The sequence below is a fragment of the Tasmannia lanceolata genome, unplaced genomic scaffold (assembly GCF_043159265.1).
Source record: "Tasmannia lanceolata isolate RefF3 unplaced genomic scaffold, GAP_Taslan_0.1 ptg000015l, whole genome shotgun sequence".
Lineage (NCBI taxonomy): Eukaryota > Viridiplantae > Streptophyta > Magnoliopsida > Canellales > Winteraceae > Tasmannia > Tasmannia lanceolata.
In genome coordinates this window covers 39604051-39629283 of record NW_027518692.1, presented here as the reverse complement: position 1 = coordinate 39629283, position 25233 = coordinate 39604051, and the positions used below count along the sequence as shown (strand labels likewise).

The following is a 25233-nucleotide window of genomic DNA, read 5'->3' as shown; positions in this document are numbered from 1 at the left end:
TAGCTTTTTTGGAATAATATTGATTACAAATTCTCCCCTCTTATTTCTCCTCTTCCCCTTACTCCTTCCCCTTCTTTTATTTTAGTGGTTCCTTCCCCTTCTTCTTCCCCTCGTCTTCTCTTCTTCTCTTCTTCTTCCCCTTTTCTCCGCTTTCTTCTATTTCTCTTCTCCTAGCCTAAATCAGATAGTGTGTTCTCGATCTTGAATCTTTAGATTTGAAACCACTTCGGATTGTAAGAGGACTGGATTTAATTTGGGATTAGGATGACTTGATCCCCTTGAGATTTGAAATTAGAATGACAATTTACGCAATTGGCATCACTCCCAAGCTTCTGAAAATCGGAATCGAATCGTAAATCGTAATAGGGTTCGAATCGTATCGGATTGTAAATCGGATCGTAAATCGTAAGATTTTTTCAGATTTATATATATAAATGAGAAAAAATATTAAAAAATATACAAGGTAAAAAATAAGAATAAAATGAGTAAGTATCTATTTTCCATTTGAAACTATTAAATTAAATATAAAATTCTATGATTAGTAATCCGAAGCACAAACCATATTCATCGCACAATAGACTACTAAACAAGGCACAAACTATATTCATCATATAATAAATCATTATATAATTTATCACAACAGTAAACAAAGCACATACTCAAATCTATAATAATCATCATACAAAGAAATGTCAGCAATAAACAAAGCATTATGAAATTATTTCCATTTTGAAATCACGATCAATTCTCAAAATCCAAAACGGACACAATCATAAAAATCGTAAAAAGAATCGTTAAAATCGTAAAAAACGCACGATTCAAAGTCAAATCGTACTTGAATCATAAGATTTTTACGAAAAAAGACTCTTCGTCCGATTAGAATCGCTCAACCCACGAATCGATTTGAATCATAAGATTCAAATCGTAAATCGTAAGATTTTAAAAAATGAGATCACTCCACCTATTCATATATTTTTAAATTTCCAACCGTAATCGTCAATGTTTCGATTTCATTTTGTAGGATCTTTGAGCCCTCTATGTCAAGTTTGGAGGTTATGAGCACAGAATAGCTAATTGCACCAGGCATTGGGGTTTTTGGCTCAATTTCACTCACTCTCACTCGTGATAGGACATCTCCCACCGACTTTGGTTTGTTACAGATTGAAAATATATAGTTAGTACATGTGTGACTTTACACGCAATTGTGCCAATAGTCCAATCTACTTTTGCACAAACTTTTTTTTCCTAGGAAAAGTAGTCCCTTTCATGAATTAAAGCACCGATGTAAAAACATTTTCAATATAAAAAACACCGATGTAAAAACAATGCAGATAAAGAAGCATCCACACACATTTATGCAGGAGTTAGCACTTAATATAATGCAACAAATGTGTTACGAACCCAAATCGGTTCACAACGTGATTGATCTTCTTAGAGGTAAGAGAAACCTCTTGACCCACTTCGAGGGACGGGTCAGTCTTCCTTCACAGTCTTCCTTCACGTGCAAAGACACAATTTTGGGGATAAATTTCTTCATTGATTTGAAAAATCCTAATTAAATGTTATTTATACCAAGTAGAGAACTCACTTGCCACTTCCTATAAAACTCATACCCAAGCTAATCTAGACATCTTAACCCTTATCTATCTAAGACTCCTACGCATACCAAACAACTAGAGAGAAATCTCCACAAACTACAAATGTCTAGACTAATTTATTAATTCCACTCTAAGTGGGACCCATCTAGGCATGTAACAAAATGAGACTCGCCAATGGCAGTACAATGTACAAAGAAATTGCATATGCCTCCTAACCACAGATGTCCAAGCCAAAAACACAAAACAACCCTTGTGAAGAAAATTGTTATGAACCCAAATCGGTTTGCAACGTGATTGATCTTCTTAGAGGGAAGATCAGCCTCCCGACCCACTTTGAGGGAACGGTCAGTCCTCTTTTGTGTGCAAAAAACACAGTTTTGAGTTTGAAATTCTTCATCGATTTGAGAAAAAGACTACTTACACGTTATTTATACCAAATGGAAAACCTACTTGACCACTTCCTCTAAAATTCCTACCAAAGCTAATCTAGAAACCCTAACCCTCATCTCCAAGAATCCTACCCAAACCAAAAAACTAAGAAAGCAAACTCCAAAAGCTAAAAAATCTAAATTAATTTATTCCACCCCAAGTGGCACCCATCTAGGCATGTAACAAAAATAATTCAGCAAAATATGCCAGTAAAACAGAATTCAAGTAGTAATAAGATGGAAAAGAATTTCAATCAAATGGGAATGGTCTGGGCAACTAAAAAATTTTGGGTTTTCTTTATATAGGAGAGAAATAAAGAAACAATGCAGATAGAGCGATTTTATTACCTTCTTGATACGAATGGCACGAATGGAGTCTCTGTCAGAGGTGGAAGAAGATGAAGGCGAGGATCTGAGCCTCCTTTGGGTAGGGGTTTTAGTGGGGGTGGAGCAGCACCTTACCAGACTGAGCCTCGTAGTGGTGGAGGGCAAAAAGACAAAGCGCTTCAAAGGGTATGAAGAAGCTCTCCACGCTTTCAGAGCCTCCATGGTTGGCCTTCTCAACTATCAATCGAGGGTTGGGTTTAGGTTGAAAGGAGATAACAAGAGTGACGGATTTTCAACCTTCAAATGTCAGTACTCTGCGGCTTTGCCTCGTCTCGCTCCCTCTCTCTAAAACATGTTTTGCCTTATCGCTCCCCCTCCGTCCCTCTCTCCATCTCTCCTCTTCTATTAGGGGTAGTTTTGGAAAGTGATATATTCGGGGGGATGATATTTTCACCCCTGCATTACGTGCACACCCCCTAGTAACCTGATTTGACATGAAAAGTAGGCAACTTTATGTCAGATCACGTTATAAATGGGTTGTGCAAGTACCGTAGGGGGGGTGAAAATATCATCACCCGAGGGTTGATCCTAAGTTGCTAACACAAATTTTCTTCCCATCTTCTTTTTTCCCAGACCACTTTTTACGACTCTTTCTACGGTGGTCTGGGAAAAAAAAGAGATGGGAAGAAAAGAGTGTTAGGATCCTCTAATATGCAGTCCCTCTATAGATCGAATGGTTAGGGTCAACCTATGGAAATGATTTTTGAGGCACAACTTATTTAGGCTGTGGTCCATCTAATGGACGGTTTGGATCATCCTTTGGTGTGGGCCATACCGTACATTTTAATAAAGTAAGGAGTGCGATCATCATAATAACATTTCCCTTCCCTTTTTTATATGAAATGAAAAAGAGAGTTACTTCTACCCACTTGCTAAAAGACACATTTTAGGGCACTGTTGGGATAAAGATCCGACCTCCAGTAAGGGGTTGACACATGGCGCCGAAGTGTTTGGAGGTGCCCAAACGACCAAAATGAACCCTAAGGTTAGAAGAGTCACTTCACACCTCTTATAGAAACTCTAATCTTAGATACTGAGCCCAAAAATGCAACCTCATTGGCTGCGAGGATAAACATAGAAACAGGCAAGTTTTTTAAACTATGGAGGACTCCAAGTCTATATAAAGGGACCAAAGTCCAGAGTACATGACTCTATAACCACCCCCATTCCTTAGCTCTTCCAAGCCTTTGTTCAGCCAATACTATTGAGTTGTGTTCTGACTTGAGCGTCGAAGGGTTCCCAAGGAGTCCAAACTCAAGGATCTCCCTGGTGAATCTTTTATGTACACATGTCGTCTTCAACATCCAAGCTCGGTACCAGCCGTTCCTCGAGTCTCCCGTTCGAATTTCAGCATCAATAGGCCCCACTCTACCTTGTTTTTGTGATCGTGACCAGATCCTTTGATTTGATATCAACCATAAGGCTGGCCAAATGCCGTTGGGAGCACCTTAGTCGGAAGGTGGACTTTGAAGGCGTGCTTTGAGTCCAATTTCAACTGAGCTGATAAGGTGTGCTTTGGGTGACATTTCCCTTATCTAAAATTTCGTTAGTGAGCTGCTTCGGTCGCTCATTAATGCTCTGTTTGGTTGCCGGGTTTTTTTTGTTCCTAGGAGTTATGTGGGAGAGTAAGTTAAATTTTGGTCCCATCCCATGTTTGGTTGCCTTTTAGCACTAGGTTTTTTTTAATCCCACTCTTGTAATGATTACTTGTGGGGTGAATTTTTTAATCCCACTTTTGTAATGATTGCCTTTTCATCCCATCCCAAGATAACCCCAGGAACAAAAATAAAATCAGGAGCCAAAAATAAGCTTGAGAAGAATTTTTTTCTACCCAACAGTTCAAGCAACCAAACAAAGGTTTTTTTTTTTCCCACCATATCTCCCAGGGTATTTTTTTCTCCCACATAACCAAACATGGGATTTTTTTTTTACCAGGATACTTCTAGGACTTTTTTTTTCCCACCTATCTCCCAGGGTATTTTTTTCTCCCACATAACTCCCAGGAACAAAAAAAACCCGGCAACCATACAGGGCATTGGTTCCGCTAAGAAAAGCTAAAGCATTCTTTTTTTGTGGTGTTTTATCTACACATGGGATGAGCGGTCGGGATGGGACCCACATTATATGGGTTATCTCGCGATGTTCTACAGCATCAACAACGGTCTTGATCTCAGATACACTTCCACATTCACCATTATAGGACCCAAAATGGCTTTAACCTGAAAAAAAATGCTAAAAATAAAGTTACTTTATTTGAAAGTTACAATGGCAATCGTGTGAGATATTTTAGGTGAGTCGGAATAATGGCTTTAATTGGAAAAAGTACATATCAACAGAGATCTAAGAGATGGAACCCCCGAGATCGGGTATAACACTTCCAAAAAGAATATAGAAAGAGAGAGATACAGAGAAATACCCATACTATGTTTAGTTAATACTCAAATCCTATTGGCTTATTTGTGTTCAATTCCTATTGGATGGAATTATTCTAATGTCCTACTAGTTGAAATTCTAAGGAAGCAGAGTTGTGGAGAGAGTTTATAATTTAGAGGAATCCTTTTAGAATTTGGAAACAATCCATGTGCAAAAGTATTTTTCAGAAATAAAATAATAAAAGGAGTGTTAGGAATTAACAACGCAGCAGAATAACGATGCAAAAGATAAACGAAAAAATCACACAAACAGAACACACAGATTTACGTGGTTCACCCGACCAGTTTGGTATGGGCAACGTCCACGGCAGGGCGACAAGCCAACGATTCCACTATTTTGAAGATGAGATTACAAAACCCTCACAACTCTCCGGGGCGGCTTCTGATATCACACCCTTTTATATGGTGTTCTTAGACGCATTACAATAAAGGGAAAAACCCTAATTCATGAAAGTACAATCTACCGCTAGTATAAAAATACCTTAAAAAATCCGGGTCCATGCCTTCGGGCAATTGTCCCTAGTCGCATAAGCCTTTGATTAGTAAGGGGCAGACAAGTCCCAAGTACGAAGTCTGAAGCCAGGAGTCGTAAGTCCCCCCGGCCCACTCAGTGGTGAGCGGGACGGCTGGAATCGGAGAAAAGTGTGCAGTACTTTCTAGATTAGACTGAGATCAGGCTTCACCAATAACAAGGAGTTTATATTAAAACTAAAATTCCAAATTCTAGAGGATTCCTACGAGGAAATTAAATTAGCTTGGAGCTCTATATAAAATGATCTGATGGTGGACGAATCTTCAAGAACCCAATTTGGAAAATTCCCCCAACGAAATCTGTCCAACCCTCTCCCTAGGATTTTGGTTCCTCCCTATTCTACTTTCTCTCTTTTCTCTTCTAATTTGATTTCTAGTTCCTCGGAGGAACAATTATCCGGAGGGAGGGATTTCAGTTTTGTGCTAGGATTGGATCCCACCAAGGTCATCTCTTCTTCCACCATCTATGCAACAAGAGGGGCCACTACTTCAACTTCTGGAGCGACACAGATTTGGGAATCGCCAAGCACCTAGCCAGGAGTAGATCAAGCAGAGATTGACGGTGACAATTAATCAATTGGTATATTTTATTCTTATGTAATTCAATTCATCACCATGGATTCATCTAGTAACTGTGCTCTTGGTTTGGATGGTGGAATCAAAACGTTTTTATTTTTAGCGCAGTCTTGCTTCCACCTCACATATCGATTCCACCACTGTCTTTCATGCAATACACCAAAAGAAGATTTGACAATATGCTAATTACTAGTAAGCAACCCTGTGCGATGCACAGGCAGAAGAAAATCAAGACTAGGGGACAGTGAGGGTAGAGAAGAAGCCGAAGAGAAAGAGGCAAGGAGTGGTGCACATACCATTCGTGCACACCATCCCATTTCTGAGTGGAGATTTTGAATTTATATGCTATTTTTCAAAGTATTGTATGGCTCACACCATAGGATCACCCAAACTGTCCATTTGATGGGCCACACAGTAAATAGGTTGTGCCCCAAAATCATTTCCCATAGGATGATCCCAACCCTCCGATATGTTGTGGTCCATCAAATGGACGGTTGGTATCATCCTTCAAATGAGCGGTTGGTATCATCCTATGGCATAAGCCGTATAGTAAGGGCTTACATCATATAAAACCCAAGCGGGAGAGAAAAAAAGAAGACACCACATAAGAAACGGCTATAGCTCTCCATGCATGGAGTGAAGTAAGGGCCCACTCTATCAAAACATGAAGTGTAAAATAGTAGGCCCCACATTATGAGTGGGTTTGGGTGAAGATGGTGGAACCAAAGATGTAAAATGGAGGTCCCCACCTTAAGAACGGGTCTGGACGGAAATGGTGGCCCAATCAGGGGTGCAACTCAGGTCATGTTGAGGCCAGCCCGACCCAAGAAACCCTTTTTCCAACCTAAACCCGACCTGATCTGATTTCCAACTTGATGAGGTTCAACCCTACACAACTTGAGGAACCCTTTTTTTCCAACCCGTAGCCGTATTTTTAAGCTTACAAAAAAAAAATTGATAAAAAAAATGTCGGGTTTCACTCTGGTCGGGTTGCCCAAACTCTTAATGCAAACTCAACCCAGGTTGGGAGAACTCAACCTGAACCCGACCCGAGCTGAACTCAACCAGACCTCGACCACGAGTCAATTTTTTTTTGGGTTGAACCCGATCCGAGTTGCCCCCCTAGGCCCAATGAACCATCAAAACATGAAGTGTTTAATGGTGTGCCCCATGCATGGGTTTAGGTTGGGATAATGGAGCCCACCACATCAAAACATGATGTTCGAATGGTGGGTCCCATTTTACTTACCTTTTGCCTATTTAACTGCACATTCGCATATTATTTTTTGTTTATCTTAAAAAAAATAGATATATTTGAGATTATTGTAAACTCGGGGTTCCATTTCAGCAATAATATCGCATTTGAGATTTTATATGGTGCACCACCTTATAGTCCCGTATTTTTCAAAAGGTACTGTATGGACCACACTATAGGATGATACAAACCGTCCACGTGATGGGCCACAACGTAAATAGGTTGTGCCCTGGACATCATTTCCGTAAGATGATCCCAGCCCTTTGATCATTAGAGGTTTCCATAATATGCATTTACTCTACAATACGGACCACACTATAGAATGATCTAAAATGTCCATGTGATGGGCTACACCGTAAATTACAGTAGATTTAAGCTGATTATGGTTTTATGAGAATGATTTGGAATAAAAAAGCAAGCTGATTTTTTGCAAAAGAATTCTGCTTCACAGACATTTTTGCTGCTTCCTACGCAGTTTGTGAAAAAAGGAGTGATTCCACATAGATCGAAAGCTGTATGGGGAGCTGTCCATGTCAGCGTGAAAAGTGAAACCCCCATCCTGCTATATTATAATAGAAGATTTTGTTTGAGAGATTTTATTGTAATTAATTAGGGGCATTTTATTGTACACATCATTTCTCCACGGTTGGATAGAGTGTGTGGTAGATTAGGAAGTTTAGATAGATTAGCAACTAAGCCCTTCCTATCTTTATCCCTTTGTGTTCTATATAATTTATAGAGAAATTATATAATGCCCGACCGACAAGTCACGTGATGGTGGTACTTCAAAAGTATTACCCTTGATATTTGATCCAACAGCAGCCTCTTAAAAAGTGGGTAGCTGTTGGATCAAATATCAAGGGGGGTACCGGTCGGCCACCATATAAAAACTCTAATTTATAAACACTCATTAAGGTTAATTGTAAGTTTATCAAGAACTAATAGAAAATCTCACATTTTATCAATCTATAGATGCGAGGCTTACATTGAAAATGGAAGGTAATGACTCTTGCACAAAGATCTAAGCATCGGAAATTAAAAGCTACATAGGAAATTAGAAAAACCTAATGCTCTGTTTGGATGCCGAGTTTTTTTTTTTCCTGGGATTTATGTGGGTAAAGGTAGGAGACAAAAGAGGGGACAAGCATTAATTAGAGAAAGATATTATGATGAGCGGAGAGAGAGGGTAGAGAGAGAAAGAGAGAACACCCTTTTCAAGACAAGATTTTGCTGATGTCAGCAAGAAAAAGCTGATGTGACCACTAAACCTTTACCCATATAAATCCTGGGAACAAAAAAAACCCAGCAACCAAACAGAGCATAAAACTTTTAAAAATCTAAGACTACGGCGGACCCATTGGAGACCACGATGTGAAGAAAACAGGAGATAAAATGGAGGGCCTCTCCTGTTGGCTTGGAAAAGTCAGGAATGCCCTCTACTTTCTTTCTAACGCTAGACTAAGACATTTCTCAGACTTTTGCCAAAATTACTAGTTATCTAACACCCACGCCTATGCTAGGGTGTCATTATCAAGATTTGGAGATGCATCACAATTTAACTATAGAAAGTAAAAGCTTAACCATGAGAAATCCTTCTACACTATACTATCGATCTTCTTCCTTGGACAAAGTCTCTACATAGTTTTGATTTATCCATGACCCCACATGTGCCGTGTATATGTGATCAGGTCATTTGATTTGATGGGGACCACTAGTCTAATCTATTGTACCCCATCAAGATTGGATGATCCTAGCCCTTGGATCAATCACATATATGACCTCGCTATTAATTAGTTTTGCAATGCATAGCTTTCTCACGTGTTGTTCGTGCCATACATGTGCTTTATTTCTTGTACAAATTACAAACATATTAGATTTAGTTAGTACTTAAATACTAAAATTTAAGTTTATGTTTGGTGAATGAAGGAGATTCTAAAACACGCGGAACATATGGTTGATGGTTAAAATAATTGATCTATATCTATATATCTGGGAATGTGCACTGCCGATCCAACTTGATTAGACATGTAAGGCATGTTTGGCAACCATGAAAAATTATTCCATGGAATATTTGTGGGCACAATTGTGAAAGAGGAGTTGGGGAGGAGGGTCGGAAAGAGAATTGTGAGGGAGTGGAGAGAGCATGGAGACCGGAGAGAGCAAGAGAAATCCCTAAGAAGCAGTGAAAAACAATAGCCTACTTCAAACTGCTCCCCCCCTTCCCCCCTGTTTTTAACGTGTTTTCAGGCTCTCTCTCTCTCTCTCTCTCAGCCCATCTCTCACAAATAGCCCCACTAATATTCCATGAGATATCTTTTCATGATTGCCAAAATGCCCATAGAGTTCTTCCCATTGTAGATGCAATTTTCATTAAGATACTCAACCTTAAAGTTGGTGTTTCAATCATAATTTTTTCTACAAAAAAGAAAATAGGGGTATAAATAGGACCTATTTGGGTGGTCTATCACCTTTTGAATTGATTTGGACAAGTCCCTCTGATTAAATAAAGCTACCCCAGTTAGTGAAAACCATGTGAATGGCGATGGATGAACTGTTTGAAACTATTTGAATTCTAAGGTTCTTAGAAAATCGATGGTAGGTTCTTTAAATTCTGTGGGTGGTTTAGCTACAGAGATCAGGCTTGCCTGAAGGTTATCTTATTGATGATATAGTCCTTGTTTACCAATCACACATTGTTTAACCAAATCAAATTATCTCTCTAATCCAACCCCTCCCCCTGTTTCATATTATAGAACACCTAGGCAGTATTTTTTGAGTCTCTCCTTTCTAAGGGGAGCCACATATGGAATGATTTAAGGGTATTAAATGAATAACTTAAACTCAGCTGTGAGGTGGCACTTCTCTCTTGAAAAGAGGGACTTCAAAATTTGCTTACTTTTGCGAGAGAGAACAGCCAGTCAGGCTCACTTTTCAGCGGATTTTGTCTTATTCATTTAATTCATAGGTGGCTGTTCTATCGTGCAAAGGTCAACTGCAAAATGGCTTTCCTCGAAATTGCCTAGCAAGTGCCCCTAGATAAACATCCCTGTAACATCTAGATATGAAAATAGAAAAGCCCAAATAGCAAGTCTCTCAGTCTAGGATCTTGAAAATTTAGTAGGGAAAACACTTCCAAAAATCGGATTTCGTTTGGAAAGTTAAGACGAGAGCGAATTCGATTTTCCACATCGTTTTTTAACATTTTGTGGGCATTCAAGCTCACTTCCTCCTTGTCTCCTGCATGCGTGAAGACGTTGAGTTTCATCTTTATTTTCCAAATGAAATCCTACCTTTGGGCCTGCACGTGGGTTGATTGTGACCGAATTTGTTGGTCCCGCTGATAACTACAAATTGACGAAATTTCGTCAAAAGGACATTGTCTTGATCTAATGTTCTAGAAAAGGTATAGTGTTTAATTTTGTAGTCCTCTATCTCACACATTAGACGTTCGTATAGGACCGACAGCATAAGTCACCTCATGATGCTTTACAGGATAAATGGTCTCGACTGCACATATATGTCCTTTCGTGGAACATAAAAATTGATCCTAATAGTAATTGTGGCCCAAAGGTTGGTAAAGTCTAAATTTAGGGCAAAAAATGATATTGCTTTACCTCAAGGAAATGAAAGTAAAAAAAATGATTGTTGGGATTTAAGAGTTTTTATATGGGGTTCCCACGTTGTGCTTTACCTCATAAAAAAATGATTGTGGTTCCCACGTTGTCGCCGCATGAAGGGGCGAGATTGTAAACGTTGCAAATCATCCCACATCGGCAAAACAGGTGGATGTGGATGGGTTATAAGGGAATGGGCACCCTCCCTCTAATGGATAGCTTTTAAGGGTGAGTTCTACTCGGGTCCCAACAAGAGTCTAGTACCCTTGAAATTCTTTTGACTTTGTTGCATCGAACATCTGGTCTTCTTTCCAGGTTGCAAATATACGCCATCGACAATTTTGAGGTTATAATCCTGCTGCTGATGAACTCAAATGTGGAACGGTTTATACAGGTGTGGATCGATAAATCAGCTGCCATTCAAATATATATAGAGAGAACTGTATCTACTCGATCGAGTAGATAACTTTCCCACTCCGTCGGCTTAAAATACAGTGGGGGCGCACATTGTTTGGGTGATGCAAACCATTTATTTGATGGGCCCTCACATAGATAGGGTGTACCAAAAAAATCAACTGCATAGGACCATCCCAACCCTTCGATTTTTTGAGGGTAAAATGGACGGATACCTTCACAAATCTGTCCATCTTTTACCTCCACGGTTCGAAGGGTTAGGATAATCCTAAGGAGCTAATTTTTTTGGGCACACTCTATCTATGTGAGGGCCGATCAAATGAATGCTTTGGATCATCCAACCAATGTGGGTCCACTGTTTTTATGGCCGAAGGAGTAGATAAGTTATCTGCTCGATCGAGTAGTTACACTAATCCCATATATATATATATATGAGAATAGAGTTCCTAAGGTGTCACCTCATATAGCTTATATGAGGTGGCGCTCACAAAACATAAGGGGCCCACATTTTTTGGGTGATCCAAACCACTCATTTGAAAGGCCCTTAGATGGATATGGTGCCTACAAAAAATCAGGTCCATAGGATCATCCTAACCCTTCCATTTATGGAGGTTAAAAATGGGCAGATTTATGGAGGTTTATACCCATCCATTTCAACCTGCACAAATGGAAGGGTTAGGATGATCCTATGAAGTTGATTTTTTGGGCACACCCTATCTATGTGAAGGCCTATCATATGAATGCTTTGGATCATTCAAACAAAGTGGGCCCCTTATGTTTTTAAGCGCCACCTCATATAAGCTATATGAGGTGACACCTTAGGAACTCTATTCTCTCTCTCTATATATATATATATATTAAGAAGGATTTTGTGAAGAAAATCGGGAATCCTGTAATTTGATTCAGGTAGTCAGTGGTGAGGATCGTAAGCATGTGGAGTCCAATAACTGGCATATTTGCCCAATGGGATTTTTAGTGATTTTATTTTCATATTATTTTTTTAATGGTAGTTCCATGTTATTTAGCTTTGGGGATTTTATTTTCCATGTTATTTCAATTGCCTATATAAGGGCCTCATGTATAATGTATTAGACAGTTTAGCTTTTTTGGAATAATATTAATTACAAATTCTCCCCTCTTATTTCTCCTCTTCCCCTTTCTCCTTCCCCTTCTTTTTTTTAAGTGGTTCCTTCCCCTTCTTCCTCCCCTCGTCTTCTCTTCTTCTCTTCTTCTCTTCTTCTTCCCTTTTTCTCCGTTTTCTTCTATTTCTTTTCTCCTAGCCTGAATCAGATAGTGTGTTCTCGATCTTGAATCTTTAGATTTGAAACCACTTCGGATTGTAAGAGGACTGGATTTAATTTGGGATTAGGATGACTTGATCCCCTTGAGATTTGAAATTAGAATGACAATTTACGCCATTGGCATCACTCCCTAGCTTCTGAAAATCGGAATCGAATCGTAAATCGTAATAGGGTTCGAATCGTATCGAATTGTAAATCGGATCGTAAATCGTAAGATTTTTCCAGATTTATATATAAAAATGAGAAAAAATATTAAAAAATATACAAGGTAAAAAATAAGAATAAAATGAGTAAGTATTTATTTTCCATTTGAAACTATTAAATTAAATATAAAATTCTATGATTAGTAATCCGAAGCACAAACCATATTCATCGCACAATAGACTACTAAACAAGGCACAAACTATATTCATCATATAATAAATCATTATATAATTTACCACAACACTAAACAAAGCACATACTCAAATCTATAATAATCAGCATACAAATAAATGTCAGCAATAAACAAAGCATTATGAAATTATTTCCATTTTGAAATCACGATCAATTCTCAAAATCCAAAACGGACACAATCATAAAAATCGTAAAAAGAATCGTTAAAATCGTAAAAAACGCACGATTCAATGTCAAATCGTACTTGAATCGTAAATTTTTTACGAAAAAAAGACTCTTCGTCCGATTAGAATCGCTCAACCCACGAATCGATTTGAATCGTAAGATTTTAAAAAATGAGATCACTCCACCTATCATGGTTTTAAATTTCGGTTTAGGTATTCGTTTTGGCCCTCACCGAAACCGATATTTTGTTGAAATTCAATGAAACTTTAAAAGGTAATATTTTATTTAACACAAAATTTTGGTAATTTCGGCTGAAATTTCAGGGAAATTATTTAATTTAAAAAATCAAGATTTTTGGGCTGAATTTCCGTAAATTTCTTAAATTTCGGCCGAAAAAGAAGAAGTGACGTTTATGGTATTGAATTCCGGTCCGAAATTTTGATTTGGGTCAAAATTTAAAACCATGGCTGCGATGGAGGTGAAACGATGTATAATCAGGACCCTAGATCTGGTAGAGCATCATCATAAGAGGAGAACTATATATAGTAGAGAAAAGTAATTAAGGCCTATGCAGTCAAGTCCTTTCAATTAATTAAGGCCTACCGAACTCGAGAACCATATGCCAGGCTTGTCACAATAAAAAACAGATAAGAGGCCCACGTCGACGATCAATGATTTTCGGCCGCGTATCAATATCACTTTTAAAGAACCTCAATTGAGAGACGTGGCAGTATATCATTGTCTGTTCCAAGGTTGAATCACGATTTTACGTCCTTCTTATAAATACACACCCCCTACTTCTTATATCCACACCCTCCTACTTCCCTCCCTCTTACCATGAAAACGACACCTCAAGAGAGAATCCTTCTCGACTCGCGAAAACTTAGCGCGTTTTTTTACCCCATTTTCGTCTTCTTCAACCTCTCCTCATTTTCTGATTCTAGGGTTTCAAATCTCAACCTCTAATGGCTTGCCACGTGATTCACACCTGGACTTTCCCCACTCTAATCGGAGCCTTTCTCGATCTAGCCCTAGCTTACCTCTTACTCTGTGGATCTGCTCTCGCCTTCTTCGCCTCAAAATTCTTAGGGTTTTTTGGTCTCTACTTACCTTGCCCTTGTAACGGTCTTTTCGGAGATCCAAACAACAACGAATCCACATGCCTTCAGAGATTTCTCGTAGATCGCCCTGCGGGAAAAATCTCAGCCGTACAAATGTCGGTAAAGACCAAATTCCCCTTTGATTCGATCTGGATGAACCATTTTAATGTTAAATTACTTAGAGATAAAACCTCTGATGGAGTTCTTCAAGTTGAAATGGAGAAAGAAGGAGAAGAATCTTTTACTGGCAGTAGTAGTAAAGGTAAAGGGGTTTTGAATCAGAAGCCGATGTATGGTGTTCGCAGGCGTAAAAAATCCTCTGGTGTTTTGTCCCGCGGTTCGGCTCCTCGGACTGGGGTTGTTACAGAGACTCTGTATGGTGGCGCGGATCAAAAGGAGGAAGTGGTCTGTGAAGCAAGATCTTTTGGGGTGAATTCTGGAGGCAATCTCCTTCAATGTGAGTATGAATTGTGCAGGTGATCTTTCTCATTTAGGTTGTTTGGAAACAAGGATTTTATAATCAGGATTGTAAAATGCTGGATTTTATAAGCTATATAAAAACCTAGGGGCCTGTTTGGATACAAGGATTTTATAACCACGATTGTAAGCTAAAACCTTGATTTTAGAAGCTAAAACCTGGATTTTATGAGCTAAAACCTTGATTTTATAAGCTAAAACCTGGATTTTGTATACAATCCAGGTCTTAGCGTGCAAAATCCAGGTTTTAGCTACTAAAATCCTGGGTTTAGCAAGAGTTCTGGGAAGCAATATCTTTCCTGGTGAATTCCGGAGGCAATTTCCTTCAATGTGAGTAAGAATTGCGCTGATGATTCTGTTTATAGTTTGATTAATAAAACTGTCTTCTTTCAAAAAGAAAAGGGAAAATTGCGCAGATGATCTTTTTCATGTAGTCTTTGTTTTTTTTTTGCCAGTTGCCCATTTTTTATCCTGCAATTGTATTCATGACTTTTTTTTCCCATTCTTTTAGCAGATATTTACATCTTGACACTATTGGTCTGTTTGGATACATGGATATTTTAATCCAGGATCGTAATATCCTGGATTTTACAATCCAAAAGCTGGATTTTATAAGCCAAAATGTGGATTTTGTAAGTTAAAAGCTAGATTTTACATTTTGAGCACGTTTGGCTACCATGAATATATTTTCCTGGAATATTGGCTTACCCAATGGTGATGAAGGGTGGGACTGGGGAGATGGATAGATACAAGAGGTGCTCGGTGAGAGGAGGAGGGTAGGAGAAGCCTTAAAAACAAGGAAACAAAAACTCCACCCAAAATACAATTGACCAAAAGGAGCAAGAGGTGTGTCAAGCAAGATCTTTTCCGGTGAATTCTGGAGGCAATCTCCTTCAATATGAGTAAGAGTTGCGCCAAGGATCTTTGTGATGGATGCGGTTTGGATACAAGGATTTTATAAGCAGAATTGTAAAATGCTGGATTTGACAAGCTAAAACCTGGATTTTATAAGCTATATAAAAACCTAAGGGGCCGTTTGGATACAAGGATTTTGTAACTCCAGATTGTAAAATCGTAGATTTCAAAAGCTAAAACCATGATTTTATAAGCTAAAATCGTAGGGTCTACATGACTTTCCTTTCCATTCTTTTAGCTGAAATTTACATCTTGACGTTATGTATGTATGGAATTATGCTTCTGGGTTACTGCTCAATTATGACGCTTGCTAACAAATCATGGTTATAAGGTCTCAGATGGTGTGGCGGAAGGTTCTACAGGCATTGGTTTGGTTGCAGGTGATCCGCCTGCTGTTGAATCAAATGGATTGCTTGGTGGAAATATTATCGCGGATAGAGATACATCTTTCATTGAAGAATTGGTACGCAGTGCTCGAGATAGTAAGCCGGGCATTGAAGGGAGTGATGCCAATACCATTAGAGTCTTAGAACAGGCGCTTGAAGAGGAACATGCGGCTTGTGTCGCTCTGTACCTTGAGTTGGAGAAAGAGAGGAATGCTGCTGCCACTGCTGCGGATGAGGCCATGGCGATGATACTGCGTCTCCAGAAGGAGAAAGCATCGATAGAAATGGAAGCTCGGCAGTATCAGAGGATGATTGAAGAAAAATCTGCTTATGATGAAGAAGAGATGAATATTCTTAAAGAGATCCTTTTGAGGCGTGAAAGGGAGAAGCATGTTTTGGAAAAGGAAGTCGAGGCTTATAGGAACATGATGATTTCTGGTGAAAAAAACCAGCAGTCAGATGATGGTCTTAATGATGTGGTGGACTTATCGAGACAAAGGAATTTTTCTTCATTTGATTCAACTGATAATCCGGTACTAATGCTGCAACAGATCAGTGAGTCCATTCGAAAGAAGGAACTGATGAAAGATATGAACATGTATTCTGAAGAGAATCAAAGTAGTTCATATGTTCGGGGAAAAGAATCAGAGTCACATGTACCTGAATGTATGGATGATTGCAACCTGGAATTTCAGGAGAAAGGTGTGGTATCCATGTATGAATATCCATCTGTGCCAGAATTCCTGCTGGGATTAGAGAATGATGCTGTCTTATCTAAGTTGAATGAGTCTCAAGCACATAAATTGCATGGTAAAACTGATAATTTGGTAGATGAATACAAAGACCACACCAGGATTCACCAGGCAGCAACACAAAGTGGTGATCAAACTCATAGTGGGACTGAAACCAGTTTTTTATGTGGTGGTTCAAATAAATATGCTGGTCAAAGAGGCACTGATTCTCAAATTTCACAGTTGGAGATGGACTTAAATGTTCATGATGTTCATGTTGTGGATGATAAATTTAAGATATGTAACAAAGGAACTGGAAAGGAAAGTGAAGTACTTCTGAAGGATTCTGCTTCAAATGGGTCCCACAAATGTGTTCTTCCATTTGAAACTTCTGGGGTGAGCAAGGTTGATGTTTTGTACAATCACTCTAGTACGAGCATGGAAGAATATGAACCAAACATCCACAGAAGCAGTTCAGACACAACAACAGGCTTTCTAGTGCCAGGTAGCTCACGGGGCAATTCATATTTACGGTGGAATTCCTTATCCGCTGTTGACAATGAAAGGTTAAAACTTGAAACTGAAGTCGGGTGGTTAAGAGAACGGTTAAAGATTGTGCAAGAGGGAAAAGAGAAGCTGAGCTTTGCTTTAGGGCACAGGGAAAGTGAAAACTTCCAGTTGCAACTTCTGGAGGAAATAGCGGGCCAGCTTCGGGAGATCCGGTCACTAACCGAACGAGGAAAGGCTTTGCGCAGGGTTTCATTACCTCCTCCATCATCAAAGGTTAGATGTAAGAGTGTGTGACTGAATATTTTCATCAAATTAAATATCAACTTTGGCATTTCTATAATAAGTTCTTGTTACCATCCAAAATATTCCAACTTTGGCATTTCTTGTTAGCATAACTGTTGCAATGACCCATGGTCAGTCAATTTCTCTGTTGATGGGTGTTAAGTAGTGTCGTATGTAATCTGTCTGTTTTAAACCTCAATTTAGAGACGATGCAAATCTTTGAAATATCAGATTATTTTAAATATAGACAAGTTCAAGGAATGCTAAACATGGAATGATATCTTGGGAGATGTCACTGGATCTTTAACTTATACTTTCTTTATATATAATTCTAAAATTGTATATGGGCCGGAAATATGTTGTATTGCATCATCAGATTCAATTGCTTGAAATTTTATCTTGGGAGACATCACCTTGGAGTACCAGTTGGATAATAGACTTGAAAGTTGAAACAATCCACAGTCTTGCATGAGGAACTCAAATATTATTCATGCTATATAGGAACACTGAAAGAAAAGTTGAAGGAGAAATGCTTGTGTACGACTAAATCAAGTATTCTGAATGGTCATGTTCCATTGTCACGATGGTCTATTTATCTTTTGCTTTATGTTAAAAAACTTCTACTCTTGCTGAATATTGTCATGCCTAATAGTTCCTCCTGTTTGTGATCTGATTTTGAGATTTTGATGCCTGGCAATTTCCTTTTATATTCATTAGGCACATCTATAGATATATTGCTGTGAGATTTAGCAATTTCCTTTTTTATAAATAACAGGTATATTTCCTATTTAGGCTTTATATCAATTAGTCTGAACCATTGCTACCAGGTTAGGAAACAAATTTCGGAAGGCAAGTTCTGCTTATCTAGAGGGGGTGCAGAAATCATTCCTATGGGGTCGTGCATGACAACTGGTATACATGAATTAAGACATTGCTGAGCTGTCAATCTTAAGGCTAGGCCAAAAGAATCTGTCTTCGACGATTGCATTGGTCTTCTAACGACCGAAGCTTCCTGCAACATGTCGGAGTGCAATTCCCACACAATTTAGTGTTTGAGCGATGTGTCATGAAGACAAAGGCGAGTGTCTCAAAAGAGGTACCTGTCATGCATTGTATAGTCATTGGTGCTCTCTTATCGTCCCGCTACAAGGTCTTCATAGATGGTTCCGAAGTTATTGCATGCAGAATAGTGCTTTTTTGGTTGGTCGAAACCAATAACATGTATGTCCATAGAATGTAAGATGTATATAACTCGGCTTAGAGCATCCTCCGCCTTGTTCTCGACTCCTGCACGGAGTTTGATGACGAAGGTGTACTCTTATAAGAATTCCACCCACTTGCCTTGCTTGTGACTGATTAACTTTTGGGAGCTTTTCCCTTTCAAAAAAAACTTTTGGGAGCTTAAGTTACGTAGTGCTTGATGATCTGCATAGGGCATGTACTCCTTAGAGATTAAGTAATGCCGCCAGTGTCACGGAGTCTAAACTTTGAACTACGACATGCAACTCAACTCTTTGTCATCTGTAGAAAACTTCTTGGCCTCGTTCAGTTTCTCGCTGTGGTTTTTTTTTTTTTTTTTTGAAAATGGTAGCCAACTTATTTATAAAAAAGCAAAAGGGGACCGAGATGGTCGATACATATGAAGTCAAATACATCGTCAGAAAGGAGAATCAAAAGATAAAAACAAAAAATCAAGGAGGGAGAGATTCGAGAGAATCATAAAGAGCCAATGATTCCTATAGAACGTCCCTCTGGCAAGAGTATCCGCTACCGAGTTAGCCGATCTTCTCACTTACTGAAACTTCACAGGAAAGGATTTCAGCCAATCAAACATTTCATCAAATTCTCCATGGCGGTTTTTGAGATCCACTTAACCAGGGGATGACGTTTAGCGAGTCCCCTTCAACCACCACGTTCTTGAACCACCAGTTTCAACCCTTGATGGACTGCACGCACCTCTGCTTACGTAGAATCCGCCACACCTATGGGACCCGAGTAGGCCCAAATGACCTCCCCTGATTCAGTTTCTCGTTGTGTTAAGCGATAGGGAGATCTTCTTTCATAAAGAATGCTTCTGAACCCAATGTTCGATGCATCACATTTTACTTCAAAGACCTTGGAGAAGTCAGGAAGTTGAAGCACTGACATCTTTGTCATCTGCTTTATGGTTTCAATGACTTTGGTAGCCTCTTTTGGTTACCCGTACTAGCCTTTCTTCATGGCATCTATGATAGGGCCATGATGGTGCTAAAGTTTCTCATGATTCGCCAGTAGAAAATAGCCAAACTATGGAAACTTTGTACTTCGTGCAAGTTAGTAGGTACTGGCCAATTTAAAATAGCTTTCACCATTTTAGTATCAGCTTTTACACCGTCAATGGATACAACAAAGCCTGAAAATATTACATTCGTAGTCATGAAAGAACACTTCTTCGTATTAGCATAAAGTTTCTCCTTGCGAAGAATCCTTAATACTTGTTTAAAATTTGAGTATTCTTCCTTACATTTTCTATAAACAAGAATATCATCAAAATTTTCTACCAGAAATTTACCAATGACAGGCTGCAAGACTTACGTCATAACCCTCATGAAGGGTGCTTGGGGCATTGGAAAGGCCAAATGGCATGATGAGCCACTTGTAAAGTCTGTCCTTCGTTTTGAACGCTATCTTCCATCTCGTCATTCGGTCTAACCTGGATCTGTTATTAGCCACTACGAAGATCAATCTTGGTGAAGATGGATGGTCCCTCCATCATGTCTAGCATGTTGTCAAGCCGCAGGATTGGAAATTGGTACTTGATTGCAATCAAATGGAGCGACTATCAATGCACATTCTCCTACTAACTTCTTTCTTTGGAGTAAGGCTGGAGTGGCGGATGTGCTAAGGCTTCCACGGACGAAGCATTTTATAAGAAGCTCGTCCACTTGATGCTTATGCTCGGCGTGCTCAGTTGGGTTCATTTGATATGTCGGAAGGTTAGGTAACTGCGACCCTGGAATAAGGTCGATGGCATGCTGGACATCCTTCACGGGAGGAAGCTCATCAGCTTTATGTTGTTATTTAGCTTGTGGATTACAACATTACAAAAAATTTGAATGGCAGCTGATTGACTTTAGGTGCTTCTTTAGCTCGTGGGTTACAATATTAGAAAAAAATTGAATGGAAGCTGCTTGTTGCAACGCATACGAATGAGAAGGGGAGTCTATATGTCAATATCATTCGTTCCTTTATCCAGACTATCTCCCAAGCTATATGGGTGCATATTTTGCCTTTAAGTCTTGCTAGAATCAATTGCTTTTTGCTCTTCGGGGTCTCCATGTCCCCACCAGTTTTATGCAGACCATTTGCCTGGTAGAGGGTCAGCTCAATCAGCATTAAGAATAAAAAACATAAAAAATGTGGAGGTGTCTATTTATGGTTTTGGAACCTCAAGTGGAAGATGATGGAACAATGGGGCTACGAAGGTAAGAAAGGGCTAGGGGCAGAGCAGAAAGGCGAAGCCCATCACTCTAAAATAAAGCGTCCCTAGCTAGGATGGGTTTGGGCTACAAAAGGTCGGAAGTTGAGGAATCTAAGAATCAGATGCAAAATGAATGGAGTTGAGAGGTATATTAGGCTTATTAGCTACATTAAGCAAGCCATGTACTCATTTTAAGCTCCAACAGTCCGCAAGTTGTAGCGCGACCCTGAATTTGTTTCTTTGGGTTTTTTCCCATTGATTAGTGGATAAAATAAATCGATATTTACCATAGATTTTAGTTGTACTCATCTTTATGGAACACATTTTATATGGAAAACAAAGTTTGTATTGATATTAATTATTAAAATTTCCATTATAGACATTTTCCGTAGATTTTAGCTGTACTCATCTTCATGGAACACTTTTTATATGGAAAACAAAGTGTGTATTCATTGAAATTGTTTAGTTGTACCCATCTTCATGGAACACTTTTTATATGGAAAACAAAGTGTGTATTCATATAAATTATTTAATTTCCATTTTAGAACCTATTTTAACATTATTATACTATAAAAGAACATTAAAAAGTTTCAAGTTTGAAATATTAATGTTGAATCCATAAATTGTGATTTTGGCATAAAAAACATGTTTACTTGCAGGTGATTTCTATCATGTCATTTGATACATAGTTACTTGATGAGGGACTTAAGCATGCATAAATAAGCTCACAATCTCTATTATGTATTCCAAATAAAGTCTAGTTACATATATTATCTTACCTAACAATCTCCCATTCATACTTGCATCACTTGGGACTTTTCCTTCATCGGGCTGATGCTGATGAATTTGCTTTCTATCTGCTTCACTTCCATGTTTCCAATTCTTGAATAAGGCCAATAGCATAATTTCATCCGGAAACGAAGACCTTATTGGTGCAATGTGCTTAATGTACGCATAGATATCCTTTTCTACATAGAAATGTGCTTAGTTTCATCTCTAATAGAAACAAGATCATTAACATATGCTAAAAAATAGTCGACCCTTTCCTCCTATGTATGCAAATTTATTGGTATTACACTTGCGGAACCCAATTTCCAATATAGCACTACGTAACCTCTTATAATTGTCTTACGGAAATTATTGGACTCAAAGTTAATGTAAATTTGAGTCCATAATCGGTTTGGGGGCTCACAATCAGTTGTCATAATCTCAGATGAACAGGCCTTAAGTGGAAGGAAATAATTAATCAGGTCGAAATTTTGGAAAAAAAAAAAAATTCAAAAATGGCAAGAATATTAAAAAATCATCAAATGTTGACAAACCATTTCAAAAAGAAAAAATAAATCGTCTTACAGAGTCTATTTTGAGCCTATAAAACTAGAAAACCTCACCTTTCTATTACCTTCTCTCTTCCAAGCATTCATTGGGAATGAGAACACCATCCAAGACCTGATGGAGTGATGGCCTTCACAAAAGTGCCCCTGGGCCTGGTAAAAGTGAAATAGTAGTGATTAGAGTTCTTCCTATCCTCATAATTTTTATTTACGTGATAAAAGATCTTCTCTGTGGTCTTTTTAAAATTTTCAATTCGGTGAAATAAACTGAAAGGACAGCACAAATGACCAATTCTGCCAATTGAGCTACTAATACGGGGGACTGGGACTCAGTACATGAACCCATCATGTTAATTCCAGGTTTCAGGGTTTAACTATGCCTGTAGCTACAATTCCTCCAAACCCTTCCATGGTATGTGGTAGGATAAAATTATTATGTAGATAGTTCTTTTAGATCCCTGACTGCAACCGTAGCAGTCCCCAGCAGTTGCCTTATAAATACTCCTAAAAGTCATTTCAATATTTGTAATTTGTGGCTTTATTAATAAATTTGTACTTTGGTACCTGGTCACAACTTCAAGACCTCTCGTAAACCATCTTTCAGAAATTCCACTTTAAATCCTTCCAGAAACCTTTAATTCTTTTTAGAACAATTGCAGATCCGTTAAAGTTTGCTCCTCTGTGGGCCTTGTTATCTGAGAGCTTTAATGGAGTTTATGATGCTGTTTAACCTTTATGCAGAGACTGTAGTCAACCTGCTGATTTATGTTTCCATTTGAAACATTTTAAGAACATTAAGTTTTGGTGTTTCTTATGTAGTAAATCACGTTAATAGTTAGTTGATAGAAGTAAAACAGAGACACACCTGGTCTATTTCACTGGACCCTAGTAAAACAAAGGGATCTGTAGAATAAGACTATTGGACTTGTTGGGTTTAGTCTTAGTAATTCATTGCATGCAAAATAAAACCTTTATTCGTATTTTTTTACAATAAAAATTGGAAAAAAAGACACCATGTCGATGGGAATTAGAAAAAAATATGAAGTGGTAGAACTAAAACATTAAGTGATGGAGTTTTTACTAAAAAAATGTTTTAAGAGAAGTACATTGAAATACCTGAACTTAGTGTATTTTGTTCAATCATATGCATATATTTCATACTGCATTACCTCGTGGCAGCCATGTTACATATTTATTAGTTTTGCTAATCCTTTATGTTGTTGTTATTTCCCCAAATAAGCATTGCTAATTAGCTGATATTTCATTGCCAGGTTAACACAAAGAAACGACGTTGCCGAAGTGTATCATGTGGGGTCCACGAATGTAAGGACTAACATGCCGGAACTTGTTTATGTATCAAGGGTATACTAGATGGGAACTACGCGCAATTATGTTCCACATACTACCTTTTGCTTGAGAATGGTATTGGTGCTATTTCTATTATCACATCGCTACGAGGACACAAATATCCAGTTTGCTATGATTTGGCCCTGCGGTCCTGCCCAAATTCCCGAAACCAGAACCTCTAATGGGGAAATGGCCTCAGATGACTCTCTGCGAAGATCCTCTGAACCCGCCTGAGATTGGGGTAAGTCCTTTATATCCCATGACAAGAATACCATGTTGTCTAAACTATAAACTTCAATTTTAGTAGTCTGTCTGTGAATAATAGGGGTATGAACTATGAAACTGTAAATTTGGAACTCTTGTATATCCATCTTCTCATCATGTCATTGTCATCCAAATGACCTCACAAAATAAAGAATGCTGTTGTTTCATCCCCGATTCCTTCAGTTGTGCCGTGTAGATGTGTGATCCGGTCCATTCATTGGCATCCATTAATCCAATCTTATACCATAAAGTGTGGCCCTTTGCTGTTAACCCCACCTCGATTAGATGATCCTTGCCCTTTGATTTATCAATCCTCGTTCAGAGTTCTGCCAAGAAAAGCTAATTTTTTGATTTTTTAGGTCTTTATCTTACAGGTGTGATGTCCATTCGGCATGGGACCAGGACCCTGTGGGTCTCCCCATGATGGTCTACAAGATCAAAGGTCTCTATTACGCATGCATATTTGCACGTGGGACCCAAAAATTGATGGTTAATATTGATGGTAGACTCTTGTTCTATATGATCTGCCAGTTTGAGCTGCAGATCTCACTTTTTTATTTGAGAGGATAACAAAACTTTTCTTATTGTGAAAGCCTAGGGACAATTTGTCTACCATTACAACAGTTCTACAATGTATTCCCAAAAATAGACCCAACATAAGCAGCTTAACAGACTCCATTTTATAGGTGATCAAGAATGAAAGAGATGCCCCTCCCAAATAAGCTTGTGCTAGCTTCCAGTATAACATCCAGCAGGTTTGCATAAATCCAGCAACTAGAGGTTCCCTCCCCCTCTTGAATTTGACCAGTAAGCTTAAGATCCAAACAGTGGCAGCCCTGAACCCTAAATTGCACATTCATTTCTTCTCGGTTTTGCTTCTATTGCTGATTGATAAGCCCATATGTATGTATGCCCTTTGTCATGCTGCAGAGCTCATAGAGGCACTGCTTTGATCTAGATCACGCTCCAACCTGCCATAGATTTTGGGAGACAATAAGGGCAGTCCCATTCCATACCTCTGTCCCTTACTGCCTCCTTTCACTATCATCTAGATTGTATCAATGTCTCCTCCCTTTCTACTCCATTTTTAGCCAACTCATTCGGTCTCATTTGCCGAACGCCTTCGATGTTGGAATCCAGGTGAAATCACCTTGTCCATATACCCAAGGTCCCGTTTGGATTGCAAGAAAAATATTTTTGGTGGGAAATTTTTTTTTGTTAGGCCCTGTTTGGACTGCAAGAAAAACATTTCTCATGGAAAAAATTTCTTGGGAAAATATTTTCCTTCCACGATTTAGAGGGAAATGATGTGATTATGGTAATTTACAGT

At 38.6% G+C, this 25233-nt stretch overlaps 2 protein-coding genes across 7 annotated transcripts in view; one reads left to right on the top strand and one right to left on the bottom strand.

The window, feature by feature from the left end:
* The window catches only part of OVA5 (Lysyl-tRNA synthetase, class II), a 64075-nt gene extending 61309 nt beyond the window's left edge, over positions 1-2766 (bottom strand). For all 3 annotated transcript variants that reach the window (XM_077355952.1, XM_077355953.1, XM_077355954.1), the window contains exon 1: positions 2375-2766. In XM_077355952.1, coding sequence (XP_077212067.1) covers positions 2375-2575 — 201 coding nt within the window. In that variant the 5' untranslated portion in view covers positions 2576-2766. The remainder of the gene's footprint in view (positions 1-2374) is intronic.
* An 11156-nt stretch (positions 2767-13922) lies between these two features.
* Positions 13923-24070, top strand: LOC143847202 (uncharacterized). Of its 4 annotated transcripts, XR_013234971.1 has the most exons (4): positions 13923-14654; positions 15928-17489; positions 18326-18594; positions 23564-24070. XR_013234971.1 is itself a non-coding variant. In XM_077355943.1 (3 exons), exons 1-3 carry the CDS (start codon positions 14063-14065, stop codon positions 23566-23568), a joined length of 2166 nt encoding a protein of 721 aa, XP_077212058.1. In that variant the 5' UTR covers positions 13924-14062; the 3' UTR covers positions 23569-24070. The 4 variants fall into 4 exon arrangements, 3 of the variants coding, with proteins under 3 accessions (XP_077212058.1, XP_077212059.1, XP_077212057.1); XM_077355943.1 differs by lacking the exon at positions 18326-18594 and having other exon boundaries at positions 13924-14654; positions 15928-17496; XM_077355944.1 differs by lacking the exon at positions 23564-24070 and having other exon boundaries at positions 13924-14654; positions 15928-17496; positions 18326-18430.
* Positions 24071-25233: the final 1163 nt, after the last annotated feature.